The 15950-nt window shown below is 31.5% G+C and overlaps 1 protein-coding gene across 1 annotated transcript; it reads right to left on the bottom strand.

Moving 5' to 3' along the window:
- Positions 1-35: 35 nt before the first annotated feature.
- On the bottom strand, positions 36-5219 carry LOC119671432 (vacuolar protein sorting-associated protein 18 homolog). The gene is made up of 6 exons (XM_038082060.1): positions 4849-5219; positions 3984-4297; positions 3253-3567; positions 1801-3190; positions 673-824; positions 36-613 (listed from the first exon to the last, which is right to left on the bottom strand). The coding sequence occupies exons 1-6, from the start codon at positions 5114-5116 to the stop codon at positions 149-151; spliced, it is 2904 nt and encodes a 967-aa protein (XP_037937988.1). The 5' UTR covers positions 5117-5219; the 3' UTR covers positions 36-148.
- Positions 5220-15950: the final 10731 nt, after the last annotated feature.

The following is a 15950-nucleotide window of genomic DNA, read 5'->3' as shown; positions in this document are numbered from 1 at the left end:
ATATATATATATATAAATATAATATTATCTACGTATACATATAACTACAAAGGTCAGAAATTGATAAATACTATTATATATTATATGTGAAATAAAATATTATATGATACACAACGCTGTTCCACTTATTTTGTGTAGAAAATTTTATTTATTCCCAATCAACATGAATTTGATCCCAATCCACGACAAAAGGTTGATCGATTGTTTCGATGAGAAGTCCACAATAAAGACAATCTGCCGCAACGATTTCTTCAATTTCCTTCTTAATCTTATCACGCTTAAAACGTTGCTGCTGTGAGTGGTTTCCAGAAGCAATTGATTCTGTTAGTAACGTCTCCAATTGTTGTTTCAACATCGTAAGTTTCCGACTTTGATCTGAAGTCAACATTGGTACGACATGTTTTTCAAGACAATCGCTATGAAATTTGTGGCCACAAGCAAATACGAAGAAGGGTTTAACCATTAAAAATGTTTCGCAAATGGAGCAGTTCTCATGTGCTTCGATGCGTACGCAACGATCGCGTATGTTTTGTAGGTCTTCACACACGCGATCCGCTTGTTTGGTATATTCGTTCATGTCATGCTGAAGTTCTTGTATTTTTGAGTTGTAGTCCTGCAAAGTAAAATTATATATCCTTTGAATAAATTATAAAAATTATGAAAAGAACCTACTTTTAAAGCATCACATATGGGTTTTTTAAAATCATCAATTTTTTCAAAATCTGAAAAAAATGGTAGCAAGTCTTCAATGTGTAGGAGATCACATTCTTTCAATAGTTCCAGTGCTTTCTCGACATCGTTGGTGCCTTGTATGCAGTGTTGAGCTAAAAAGAACGTTCTATGCATTATTTTATACTAGAGTATATAGAGGAGTTGGTTGTTGTTACAAATCGCGGAGGTCTATGGGACAGAAAATATGTATGGATGAATGAGAGCATGAAATACACGGGTTAGGATTGAAACAAGGGATAAGAGTGTTAAGAGATATGGAAGACAGAGATGAAACTGTAATTAATTTAAAAAAAACATAGTTGAAAGTAAACCTTAAGGGAGTGGAGACCTTAAGGGAGTAGATCAATATATGAAATAGGCGATAAATAAAAGTATAGTAAGGTACAAATAGAAATATCCTGGATTAGGTGAGAAACCTGACTAATGCAATTGAATGAAGCCATATATCAATATATGAAATAGACGAGAGATGAGGGTATAAGTAGACGATCAGTGAAAGTCACTTGAATGAGTTGAAGGAACTAGTTTACTACAATAGATCAATATAAAGAATGGAGAAGGTATTGATAGGTTTTTATTGAAACTAGCTTAAATCAAGGAAAAGGATCACGCCCACTTCAATAGAGCTGAGCCATAGACAAATATGGGAAACGTGTACGATATATTACTGTTTGTACCGTTTATTGAAACTAACTTAGAGTGTAGTAAAGTAATCAGTGTACTTCAGTAGAGCTGAGCCATAGATCAATATGCGGAATGTAGGAGACATAAGAGCGTCGATAGATGTTTATTGAAACTAGCGTAGATTAAGATGATTTTAATAGAGCTTAGGATATATATATTCGGAATATATCAATGTATGAAATCACAAAAGTTAGACATTTGGTTAGGTGCTAATTGTAACTAGACTGTGTAGAGGTCAAGAAACTTGTCCACTTCAATAGGTTGGAGTCATTGATGGAGAGAACTTAAAATATAGCGACAGTTGAATAGAGAGACAACGTCATGAAGATGACAATTGTAGTTGGGGCATACATTGAAAATATATAAGAGCATTAATTATATTACCTATACTTAGCCACAGGTCGTGTCGCATTTCGTCATCTTTTGGTTTTGATGCAGTCTCTTTAGCTAATTTGAGATCAAATGTTAGCGCTAACTCCACAGCAGCTGGCCACATGCCCACTAAGCATTTTAGAAAAACTGAAGCTTCTTTTGCATCATAATTGGAACAAGTCAAGAGAGCATAGTTGACGTCATAGTGTACTAGACTAATATCGGTGCCCTCATTTTTTAAATAAGAAATTAATTTTGCAGGTTTATGCTCACTATATAAACGCAGTAAATAGTTATGTATAGCATCATCTTCTTCACCCAAATTATATATTGCGTGTTCAATGTATTTAATAATTTCCTCAATGTGTTGTGGTGTCTTTATTACTGCGAGTGTGGTAATTAATTCTTTTGCATCCAGTTTCCGACCTTGCGCTATTAATAAGTCCACTGTTTCACGTGGTAAATGATCAATAAGTAATGGACAAAATTTGTAATAGAGCACAGAGTTTTTTTGTTTGCTCAATGAGGCAAGCGCATCCTTATATTGCTCTGACAATATTTGCTGCTTTATTACTTCCTCATAGTCACCATTGGAAATAGCAAATTTTATTAAATTATGCGTATCGGCATGTTCATTGATTAGTTTCTGTATGGCAACGTTGTTTTCACGCATTGCAGCGGCTATGCGTTCATCAGCCACAAATTCATCGAATTCACGTTGCCATTGAGCGCGTTCACTGCTTGCACGTCCTGGGTAATTAATTTGTGTTAAATAAAGATCGGTTAACCATATTACCAATAAAATAACATGATCCGGACTTTCCATTATCTTCTCTAAACGTTTCTTCACATATTGAATTATTGGGTGCTTATCTTCCAATTCCATGAACTTAAGACATATACCCTCAAACGGATTACTAGTTTCTGCATAGATATTAGCAGCGGCCGTGTAATCTTTAGCATTGTAGGCTGAGTCAGCTTTCTTTGTTAATACAATATCCAAGTTATCACTATTATCAGCAGCATAGCGTTCTGCCATTTCATAATTCTCTTTATCAAGATATATTTTCCAAATGTTGCGCTCTTCATCTGTGATTCTAAAATCATATACCGCTTTGTCTGTATATACGTAAAGAGTACCCGAAAACGGATCGCGTAATACATTTAACAGCTTGCCAGTATTTTCGTGAAAATATTCTTCATAAACCACTTCTTGGTTAAGCAAACATATACCAGTAATGTGATCGGGATATAGTAGTAGTGCATGATGTTCGGTGAGTACAAACGATATAGGTACACATTGACGCCTCTGTTCGTATGACAAATGCTGACGCTCTACGAAATCCAATTTAATAGTGTCATCACCGAGTAATACATCAGCGCTATTAGTATCTGTGGAAACCTTTAACAATATATGGGAATGTGATACAGACTTAAAACTGTTGATTGATATCATTGACTAACCTCGCCAATACGAATTCCTGCACCGCAGAGCCAGCCCCAATTTTTAGCATACCGCTCATTCGCAGGCGCAAAATAACGAAAAACGGAGTACGTTAAGTCAGTCTTTACCTCGATGGTACCATGTACTTGTGTGCCATTCACATAAGTTGTAAATATTGGCTGTAGTGATTTTTCATCTGGCCTTAACACTTCTTGGAATGTATATATACAATCGGGGGTAGCAGCAACGACAATGTATTTATTGCTATTGGCCATACGCAACAACTCGAGACTGGTTATAGGATACCAAGCACGACCAAGTCCTAAATCGTACACCTAAAGGGGTAAATATTAAATCGTTTTAATGTTCATTTAATGATTAAGATACTATATTCAATATTAATAACTATGTACACTTATTAATTATAATTATGCAAACAAAACAAATAAATAATTAATTTGTTATAAACTTAATTATATATACAAAATTTAGTGCCAAATGAGATGAGACGACTTGTTCCAGAAGCGAAACTTAGGAGTAATATAAAGCCTTCTACTTTTAAGTAAACAAATTAAAAATATTTATATACTAAAATATTTATACCAATCCATCGATATGCCTAGATCCATACAAAGGTAAATATGATGGAAACTATTAAAATATATGTTATGTTGAGATGAATGATGTTAATAAAGTACGTTAAGTTTAGATAAAAAAAATAGTTCTACATTAAATTCATTATATTTTTTACCTGCTTTCTATATAAAGGCTTTTCAGTTTCTTGGTTTAATTCCGTTTCAAATATCAAACCACGACTAGTGCCCAAAAGTATAGCTGCAGTTGCATTCTCAGTGCCCGCATAGTTATTGAAGGCAACGGCTGTAATCTCATGATCCTTAAACTTTTCAATACGTCTAACCTTCGCAGTATTTCCGTGCACGTATAGGAAGTCAGCACAAAGACCAGGGGATTTTGGTATTAAACTTATAATTATGTGATGACCGGTGAAGTCCATAAATAGCTTAGAAATTTTATAACCGGCAAGATACTTTTCCAAAGATATTTCTATAAATAGACAAATTATAGTAATTAAAGGACTACAACTTTCAGTAACAGTGCAAAGCAAGGGAACTGGGTGCTGAGGCTGCTAATTGGAAAATTATGGAAACAATCAGAAAAGATGTCAAGCTGGGAGAATTTGTGGTGTGAAGTTGTAAATTGGAGAATAATGTTATTTTTTCCAGTAAAAGAAATTATCTTGCAAAGCAAACATATATAACAATGATTTATTCCACACTCAACCTTTTGCACAATGGATTCTATCATTTGCTAGCGTACAGATTGACGTTTGGCATATTGGAATAGGATGATTAAAATAAACCCATATAGGTTTAGGTGAAAGAATCTGGTTATTTCAATAGAGCGTAGTTATAAAACAATTGGACTTAAAATTTGACGTCCAATTGCTTGTCACTTAGGCTGTTCTTTCTTAGCATGGGAAGCCTGTTAAATTCGCCTACCTCGTAAACGATGCTATTTCAGCAGGAGTTATTAAAATATTTATTTGCTTTTTTTTTGACATATTATACTATAATCTTAAATAATGTTAACCTCACCTGAAGGTGGCAAGACACGTTTTAAGAATACACGGACCAATGTTACTTGTTTTGCTGTTGTTAAAATGCCTGCGAACCAATTTCTTGATATAGCCAAGTGCATAATATCACCTCGAGATGTTTCTGGAATGCGGACTTGCAATCTGTGTCTGCTGAAAATGGGCGTTTCATTTGGATCTTTTGTAGTTAAAAATTTTGGATCAATATCCGGCAAAAACTTTGGCTGTGCCGGTATGTCGTCGGGTTCAGCTGTATCGTGTGTTGACATATTGTTTGCTTAATTTTTACTGGCACCAAAATATTCCAAATAATATTTATTAATAATTTGTTATTGATTCTAGTTCACTATCAACAATTTTTTTCACAATCAACAATGAATGAGTGAGTTTTTTAAAATCAGCTGATATACAGGGCGGCATCAACATTAATATTTTATGAATATTTACGATATCGTAAATAATTGTAAATAAAACGTAGAACGTAAGAATTTATAAATTCTTTGATATATACTATAATACAACATATATATAATATATGTTATATAATAGATATATATAATATATAAAATAATATATATATATATAATATAATAAACAATAAATATTTATAATATACATAATTTATAAAATTAAAATTATTAATTATTCTTTATCGAAAAACTGTTAAAAATAATGGCTTTGAAAAATACTACAATAATATATTATAAAATATTAAAATTAATATCAATTTTTAATTTTTTAATGACTATTAAAAATAGCACGTATAAATAGATAATTTCAGTTAAGTAAATATATTTAATATTTAATTCAAAAATTGTTTATAATAAAATAAATTTTTTTCATAACAATATCGTACTTTACATCGATATCACATACGGTAAAGGAAAAATATTAAATATTTAATTCAAACATTTTCTATTAAGAAAAGAAATTTTGTTTTATGACAATATCGTACCCTATATCACAAACATATAGCGATATGTGCTGTAAAAAATCAGCTAACTCAAACTACCTTATGGAAAGCAATGTTTTCAATCATATGTGCATACATCAGTTGACATAAACATTAAGTAATTGCATTGTATTTCTTTGTGTGTGAAGTATTTGGTAATCAAATTTGCATATACTTTGTTATAATTTATGACTTTTTCTGTGTTCTGTTGTTTTTATTCTCATACTTGCTACGTCTTTGACATCTAATTCAGCTTTAAGTGTGAAATATTACAATATCGTATACTATGCAGTAACCATATGATACATCGCAATATTATACAGTATCATATACTCTACGATTGCGATTTGTTGCCCAATTGAACTCTTTAAAGTAATCTAACATTTTTTAGTAGGTTGGTAGATATTTATATTTTTCAAAAATACATTATTGAATCAAATCATACTTTATTTGTAAAGCCATATAAAACAGCTGTTAATTTCAGCGTAATCTTGCTACTCTGGTGAAATGTCGAAAGTGTTGTAAGTAAATCTCGAGTGTTATACATGTCGCTCGAGATTTACCAATCGAAAATGAAAACTGTACTTAAATTAAATCTTGGGTGAAAAAGTTACTCTAGATTTGTCGTAAATTTCGGGTAAAAAAGTTACTCTAGATCTGTGAATCGAAAACGATTTTATACGTATAATTTGCAACAATATTAATTTAAAAATCGTGTGTTGGTATGCTTGATGCTTAAAATAGTGGAGTGAATATATGAATAAAAACATGTAAAAAAATATGAAATAAAATTTTTTTGAAATATGAACAATAATTTATATTTATAAATATATTAAAATATATAATATATACATAAAAATTAGATATATAAAATATATAATTATTTTATTATATTTCAATGATACATGTTTCGTAAAACATTTTCAATGTTAAAAAAATTTTTATAAATATATTTATTGTTTTTAAGCTTGTAATTTTAATTTTAAAATAAGTTCTGCACAAAAAACTATTTTTCTGCTTAGTCAGCACTTAAATTGCATAATATTGTTCTAAAAAATAATTGCGATAATTACAACATAAAAATAACAAACAAAATAAAATTTAATTAAATGTTTATACAAAAAAAAAATAAAAATATAAATAAAATTTCTCAACTATACGCTAATCTAAATACAATAAAAATATATTTAATAATTTAAACATTTGAGCTTAGTTCTCTGTAAGCTCACGACGCGTTAAGTGCTTAAAATTGTGCATTATTGCAAAAAAGAAAAATACTGGTTAAATAAGTACGGTCTAAAAACGGTATGTGTGTATGTGTGCTTTAACTGCTGTTACGAATTCATTCCTTCCTGATAAAATTCGCTTTAGAACGATTTCATAAGGTTTATTGGCTATTTCGCCTAAAAAACAAACGAAAAAAGTTGGGAATAAAGCTATAAAAGGTACTTTTTTACAATTCAGTGGGCTACGTGCTGTGAAAAAAACACTGTTAAAACGTTTGTGTGTCTGTGCAATTGTGTTTTAGAATAAATAGGAAAAGCAAGCTCTCAGGCTTTCATTCTCGCAGTGGTTAAAGTGACATGAAAGTGAAGACATTGGTGCTTAGCAAGTCATGTATCAGCATGCCCTTCCAAACTCAGCTAATATTTTTGCCAATGGTAAGCGGCTTACACATGTTGTAATTTTTAAATAATTATTAATTTAATAACAAAAAAATAATTTTACTAAAAATATTTGATACAAAAAAAATTGCTTTAAAAATTAAATATTAGAAATAAATGTTTTTGTGCAACACACAAATATGTGAAATTATAACAATTAAATATGGGTGCGGATTAAAATGTATATACAATTTTAATTAACAAAAAAAAAAATTTACAATAAAGCATTTTTGAATTCATTATCAAACTGTTATCAAAAAAATGAAAAAAATTCGATATACAAAATATGTATTAATTTTTTTTTATATAATAGAAAAATTAATTTAATTATGAATGGATTTTGTGGTGCGAGTTGTGTACGTAGTCGTATGTCATAACATAATCAATGTCAATGCGAAGGCTTATGTGTTTAAAAACTGTTTGAAATAGTAAAGAAATGTAATTAAGTTATTAAATAAAAAATAAATAGTTGAAATTCTTTGTCTACACTTTGTGCTTGTATTTTGTATGATGCAACAAGAATTATTTTTACATTTTATACATATTTTGTTTTTGTTATTTTTAAAATTTTTAAAAATATGCTTACGTGTATGTTCGGGACCTAAACTCATAAGGGAGAAAATAAATCATAAGCGAACAGCATTTATTTCCGCATAAAAGCGCCTATTTTAGCATAACACTGTGCCTCTAAAATTACCCAGTATTTTTTTTTCTTCAACATGCCTGAGAAATTTTACATTGGCATGCGCTTTACGTGAAGAGCAAGAAAACTGTTGCAAGTGCAAATAAGAAAAACAAAAAAAAAAAAATATGATAAAAAAAAATACAAAAATAAAAAGACATTGAGCACAAATTGTAGCCGGAAAATTTTACATACTTTAACGGTTTAACAACAACAGCATGCAGTCAAGTGTAGAGCGGCAGTTGCGAAAGCTTAATTAAGCGCGAGTACAAGTACGAATGTAGTATGATTGTTGTTCTATACTTATGTGTATATGTATGCGTGTGAGTTTGTTGTTGCCGCTTTAAACAGCTGTTTTCTCTGTTTATGCTTATGCCGTTCAATATGTTTAAATGGCAAGCACATTTCGTGCATGCTTACCCCTACACTTCAGCCCTTCTTAACCGTGGTTACGACCTTTGGTATGTGCTTATTTTATTTGCTTACCAACAGATTTGGTCGAAGACTAGGTTCACTTTCAATTTCTGCTGCTGTATGTTAACTGTTTAGTGTGTTTACTGTGACTGTGACTGCGACTGTGTTCGCAATGAAGCAAGCAATGCTTCACTGATTCACTACGGTGTACACTGTACAGCCAAAGTAATTTACTTTTGATTAAATTTTACTTATTAAGCAAAGTGTGTGTGCGTGTGTGTGTGTATTTTTATTGGTATGAGTCCGCATTTTAGAAAGAAGAAAAGTTTAATGTACAAATAATTTTTTTTTGTTTTGTGTTCAAGCCTACATAATTGCATCGCTCGCTTATGTGTGAGTTCACGGCGTTAGCTGTAAATAAAGCCATTCGTATGCGTGTGTGTGTGTGTATGCGTGTATTTCTGCATGTGTGCATGTATTTGTTGTGTTTCGGCATGCAAGGATGCTATTAACTCTTTCCTTGACATTGGCGTGTTTTTGTTAGTTTCATAAAATTCATGCTATTTTGTGTTTTGCTCGTTTGTATGTCAACGAGTTTTTATCTTTGCATACATAAATATTTAAGCTCGTTCATTTTGTACTTTGATTATATAATCGGCGAAGAGGTTTTTGTTATAGACTGTACTCGCACTTAAGACTAAACGGAATGAAATTGAGGCAGGCAAAATGTAGGACGATGAAAACGTGGAACTCTATTCCATGAAAAAGTATAGCATATGATCTATAAATAATTTATATAATATAAAGATATTTAAATGGATTCAATAAATTTCAGGTCGTTTTTATAAGATACATTTGCATCTATTTTGATTTTATCAAAAATAAATGATAATAAAAATTATGTTATTCATCTAATTATTATGTTGAAGCTAGTTGAGTTAGTGCACTTGAGTACTTTTATTCTCTATTAACAGCGAGATTTTTCATAACCCCTTTCTAGACCTTGACTGGATTATTGTTTATCACTTCATCCACGAAGAGCCTGTAACTATTCTATGATTCGATAGTGCGGTAATAAATTCTTTCTCTGAGATACGAACTCAGACCTAAATAAAAATTTTGTAATTCATCTAATATTATTTAATTTATGTGTTAATAATATTTTTTATATATAAATAATTTTTGCTAAGAAGAAAATTTATTTGAAATCAGAATAAAATAACTAGATCTATAGTTTAAGAACTAACAAATTAAAATCTTCCATAAAGCCAATGAAGCTAACTTTCTATGAAAGTTTCATAGAAGAGGTACCAAGTCTAGCAAGCACATCTGCGCGCACGTTTCATGCTATATAAGAATGTGAATTTTAATTCCCATCAGAATTACTAATTGTAACCCAAACTAGGGCTACTTTGGAGCTATTGCCTAATAGGTTAATAAATCGTCTACATTCGTGAACTATTATAAACAAGATGCTGAAGTAGCTTTATTATCTGTCTGGCTAACAGTGAAAATATAGATTTTCGTTTTATGAATGCCCAATCTCGCTGTAAGAGAACAGGCTCTCAGGATGGTGAAAAGTTCTAACTGAATTAGTAAAGTAGACGCACGAAGGTGGTAGGATTTATAAGTCCGCAGGTCTGCGCTATAGATTCCGGGTTCTGTGCCTTTATTCGACTTTAACCCATTAGTATAAATTGCTATTTCAGCTTTCGCTGTATTCAGCACTGCTTCCCAATTCCCTCTTAAAGGAGAAGCTGCTAACAACGTACAAGTAAGGAAATAAGTGATCTGATTCGTTATTTCCAATTCTCGAATAGATTGATAGAATGTTATAATGTTCTAACATTATGGAATGCTAACAGTTTAGATCTTTAAGCTTTTGTACACTAAGACTTGCTGTTTGTTGAAAGTGAGTATCAGTGGGTATCATAGTGAACCATAATATTAAATACGCGCTTGTAGGTCACATTTTCAATGTCCCTGTTTTTCGCACGCATACTGATCTTTTCAGTGTGGTTAGCATTTATATTGTGTACTGCTTGCTCAGCGAGAGCCACCAAATTAGGCACCCGTATTTTATGATTGGATGGCCATCTACTGTGTACAAGCAGAGAATTACTTAAGGCTGCAATCGCCAGTCCTTACAGAATTTGAAGGATTGCAAAATTTTTCGTCAATATTGAATTTCCAGCAGTCAAATAATTAATGCATTCAAAATTTAAAAAAACTTAAGTATTAACGTCAATGCCATACCGAGCACTGTGACCTTAAGATTTCTTATACCTTGTCGTAAAATAAAACCACCGAAATAATTTCTAAATTTATTCCTACGTTTCAATAATACTAAAAGAATTGAATTGGTTCCAATAAAACACATGACAAATTGAATCGTTTCGTTAATGAATTCGTATTTCGTGACTGCCAGGATTAAGTCAATAGTTCAATATGGTCTGTGCGGCGGCAGTGTACATATTATTTCTACACCACAAAAGGTAATATGCATTTCTAATATTTATAAGGTGACGCCATTTTCATTAATAAAGACGCTTTCATGTGTACTTACCCGAAATCAATTTATAACCAATATTTATGATTCTAATTCATTGAAACGGTTCCGTATAAAAAAATAAAAAGCTGAGTATTTCTTAATAATTCTTTTTATTACGAATATTAACATAACTTTGCCTCAACTTTTCTATGACCTTTGTGTGCCTTTCTTGAGTTTAGTCAAGACATTGGCTTAAATGAAATTTTTTTAATCTTTTAGATATTTTCATGCATTTTATATGTTCCTGTGAAACTTTGCAATGAGTTTCTTAACTTTCTGCATTAAAAATTACACACTTTCTAAGATACATGCCAAGGTAACATTTGGACGGGGCATAAATTATTTGCTTTTAATTTTCCTTCTAAATTTTGTGGCATAGAAAATCCAATAGGTTTGTGAGAAATTTTGAGGTTTCGATATAAAATAAAAGAAAGCTAAAAATAATTTTTGGATATATTTTGCTTCAATATAATTTATTTTTAATGTGCTTTGAATATAAAAATGTTAATGCCCACATCCTTTTTATTGGGGTGTGTTTTTAGATTTTGATAGCACGTGGAATGGTTCTTACCGATTAATAACACAAATATTTTTTTTCCTATAATTTCCTATAATTAGAGCTAGTGAAAGCAAATAAGATTATTTTTACCATTTTTTACTTTTGATTGATGAAGGACTATATACAAATATAGTATTGTATATAGTTGGTGTTTGGCTACTTGGTCAATTTTTGCTCTAACGTTAAAGACATAGCACTACAAATAATAGGTTTTGTTGATAAATAGAACAATCACTTCTATTGCATGTAAATTACATAAAAACTCTTAATATTCAGATTGTAATCTATAATAATCAGTAGGATAAGTGTAGATATTAGTCGTCATTTAAAAATAAAATAACAGTGGAAGGTTATGAGATTTTCATTTATTGAAACACAAGAATAATGGCAACAGATTAAAAAAATTGAAAAAAAAGAATATTAGAATGTTTACGTTAGTGAAGTGAAAAGGCCCCAGTATAGCTGGAATAACTTAAAAATAAAAGCAAACAAACGAATTTGTCCAAGAGAACCTGATAGGCTGGATGATAAATTTACTTCGATTCACAATTTTTATAAAAAAATATATTAAAGCTTATTATTACTTTTACTTCTTATAAACAAAAAAATTTATCAGATATCACTCATACGCACTGTAGTCACACTAAATAGAAACAGTTTAGCTACATCTAAATTTTGGATTCACTATTTTGATCTATTTTCTGACAAAGTCAATGATCTCGTTTAAGTTTTTTTATAATCCAATGAACAAACTAATAAAAATTTCCTGCATATATAGCAGAGCAAATAAATATTTAAAATATACAATGGCATTATATCTTGTTGTTGTAGCTCGGGGATTACCTGGGCAATTCCTAGTCTACTCAACTTGATTCAGTTTCCCAGTGAACAGTCAAATTTTGACTTAGAATAAGAGAAACTTTGGGGAAAGTTGGCTGAGTTGCTATCAGCTCACGATCAAATATAACCGACTTTTTTCAATTTTATGGATCTCGAAAGTTAAAAATAACAATTCTTAAGAAATTCAATTGCTTAAAATGAATAATTGTAATTTACTATTTAAAATAATTTTTTCACTTGCTACTATTTGGGATATTAATTATGTCACTAGTTAGTTAACACTTGAAGAGAACAGCGACAATGATCGTGCATTAATAGGGAATTAATGGAAATAAAAAATATTCATTCAAGGCTTTTGGAAGTCTATATTGTTGTAAATACTCTTTATAAAAAATATCAATTTATAATTCTAAGTATTTATAATCCATTATAGACACGGATCATCCTTGTCTGCGTTTCATACCCTCCGCCATTCATTGAACTTTTTTACAACTATTTTGATTTCATGTTGGTTTAAGCGCTCAAGCACTTTTTCAAACTTTTTGTAAAAAGTCTCTTTGATATAATCATTTTACCTTCCGTCGGACCATGTGTACATATTAGGCTTATATAGAGAAATTTTGTTTCAATGCGGGTTGTACCAAACCTTTAGTTGATTGTCGTAAAGGTTCAGACTAAGTTTCACAGCCTTTTGCTTACAGCAAATCCGATTACCCGATTTAAGTATGGCAGATTATAGTATGTACATAATGTGTTTTTTAAGAACCCATCCATCGCATTTCAGGACAGTCGTAATTTCAGCATTGTATTTCGAGAGCACATTAACAATGTGTATAGATGCACATTCTCTGCAAAGAGCTTGAAATATTCTAGAGTCATGTACCTTACAATGATGGCAAGTACGGTTAACAGCATGCGATGTCCTTATCCAAGGCTTTCTCTTTGTTTTCATTGGAGTGATGTTTTGTAACGAGGATCCCAAACCTAAAACATAACTTAATTTATCAAAGAGGAAAGTTTCGTTGCACACATTAGTTTAATAAGCAGGAATAATTTACTTACTTATTGCTGTCCTTCTCTGCTAAGTGGAGCATAGGGTCTCAGCGATTTCTCTAAACTTTATTCTCTTGCCTGATTTTTCTTTATTCTCTTATGATTTGGTTTCAGGAGTACTGTGCGTTTTTAAGTTCCTGATCCACGGTTCTTCGCCATGTTTTAGCTGCGGCTCCAGGCCGGCGGCTGCCTTGTGGGTTACAGCGTAGGATTAAGCAGGAATGATTGTGGTAAATGAGACTGTGTGTTAACTTGAAGAGAGCAGCGACCATGATCGTGCTGGTATTTATTAAGTTAAAGACAATCAGACACATTACCTTGTATGTTCAGTGTCTCTTCCTTTTTTAATATTTCTTCTTTTATATATACGAGAAATCATGTCATGTCATGTTTCTAATTTTTTGGTAGTCTTTTTTTATATACATATCAAAGTATTTTTGTCACTCCTATATTTTTTTATTTCTACTTAATCCAACAAAGATAAAATTTTCTTTAAAATTAATTCACATTGACAGTTTTAGTAAAAGATATGACAATTCATCCAACAATTTTCCAAGAAGTTTTCACTTTTGTACGATTTGAAGAATATTAAGTATTCTTGACCTCCTCAGCACTTGACTTTGAAATGCTTTTTGTGGTCCATCCACTCGTACAAATTAAAGAATATTGAAAGCACTTAAAACGCTCTTCCGAATAAGGATGCGAATAGCAGCGTCAAAGGAAACTGAACTGAACTGAACTGAATGAATAATTTTGTTAAAATATTTGTAAACAATTTTGGCATAACTTAACAATTAAATTTGAATTCGAAATTATGTTACTGGCACACAAGCAGAAATTTCCGAATATTTTAATGTAATAAAAATAAAAAAAATAAAAGATGGTGAAGTAAAAATATGCCAAAATAAAGTACACAAAGGATCTATTTAATTCGTTAGAGACTTGAAATACATTCTCAATATTAAGTTAAGTTAGTTTTTGCTATTTGCAAATATTTCATTGTTTACAAATCTCACCAATACATGCATAAGATTATTTGTATTGACTTACCCAGGACAGCATAGTGCCAGGATAGCATTCAAGGTTAGCATAAAAGACGAGCAAGCAACCCAACAATGTGAATGCTGAACTTGCATTGTTGTTGGTGTTAAGCTATTTTCATATTGCGAAATCACAAGCATACTTGATAATGCTAAAATGCCACACAAATAACAACAACAACAAAAGCCAATAACAACGTTGCTAGCATCAGCATCAGCATCAGCAATTGGCATACGCATTGCCTAGGACATTAGCACAATAAGAGAAGACAAACCGCAGTACAATAAAATATGAAATAAACACAACACAACAACAGCGAAAAACAAGTTATAAAAGAAAAAAACAACAATTGCTGTTGGCAACAGTGGCTGCTATTTAACATAGGTAGCAACAGTACGAGCAAGAGTAGCAGTAGCAGTGGCAGCAACAGCAGCATCAACTGGGCAGAATTTAGTCAAACAAACGAAACTGTGATACGAGTGGGACGAAGTACCCTTGTCTGGCTTACAGTTTCGGTGTCACATCAAGGACATCGATAAGTGCGTCTGCGCAACAAATTATAAGAAAAAAGAACGCAATAAAAAAAAAAATATAGCAATAGATCCTTAGTACAATAACCGAATGTTGAAAAATTATTTTTGAAACTTTTAGCTTGAGTTGCTTGGTTTTGGTGTGAGTAATTGCGTGCCTCAGCGTAGTTTTGTCGACGCCAGTGCGTCCAACATGTTAACAGTAAAGCGGCGGGGTAGTGTTTAATCACACCAACTGTACATTTGTAGATTTTGTTAATACACAAATGTGGGTAAAAAATGTTTGCTTACTACGTCATAAGTTGAAGAGGCCGGTACAGTTGCTGTCTACCCCACAGAAAATTTTTTTACGTTCATTGCCAAAATAACAGGCGTCGAGTAAATGGCGTAGCACAATAACAAATCAATTGTGCCCAAACATTGTACAGAGAGCTCAGACCAAATGCTCAAGTACGTAAAGCAAAAACACACTTCATGTTATAGACAGAAATTGGAACAGTGGAAGGGGAAAGAATTTGTTTTTTGACTTTTCTTTTGCATGCACAAGTATGTGTGTGTGTGTATGTGTATATTCTTAACTGTCTTTGATATCGTTACACGTGCCTCATATGGCGTTTTTAGGTGCTTCACTGCGTAGGCACAGCTGTAAGGGACAAGCCTCTTTCATTTTATTTAACATGAGTTACTTTCGTTCGAGCTGTTTAAAATTTTAAATTAATCCTTAAATGTTAATTAAACTCACGCAAAGTGTTTGTTATGTAGCTCATTTGCCGCGACACTTAGCGTACATTAATTAAATATTTCATAAGCGACTTTA

Source organism: Teleopsis dalmanni, chromosome 1 (genome assembly GCF_002237135.1).
Source record: "Teleopsis dalmanni isolate 2A chromosome 1, ASM223713v2, whole genome shotgun sequence".
Taxonomy (NCBI): Eukaryota; Metazoa; Arthropoda; class Insecta; order Diptera; family Diopsidae; genus Teleopsis; species Teleopsis dalmanni.
Note: the sequence above shows the minus strand (reverse complement) of the source record. Positions and strands in the feature narration are given on the sequence as shown.

Bases quoted from the DNA above. Each gene is read 5' to 3' on its own strand.
- LOC119671432 (XM_038082060.1), bottom strand. From the start codon at position 5,116: ATGTCAACACACGATACAGCTGAACCCGACGACATACCGGCACAGCCA. The intron at 3,191-3,252 runs GTTAGTCAATGA...ATATTGTTAAAG, and splicing joins CAGGAATTCGTATTGGCGAG to GTTTCCACAGATACTAATAG. The intron at 825-1,800 runs GTAATATAATTA...CGTTCTTTTTAG, and splicing joins CGACCTGTGGCTAAGTATAG to CTCAACACTGCATACAAGGC.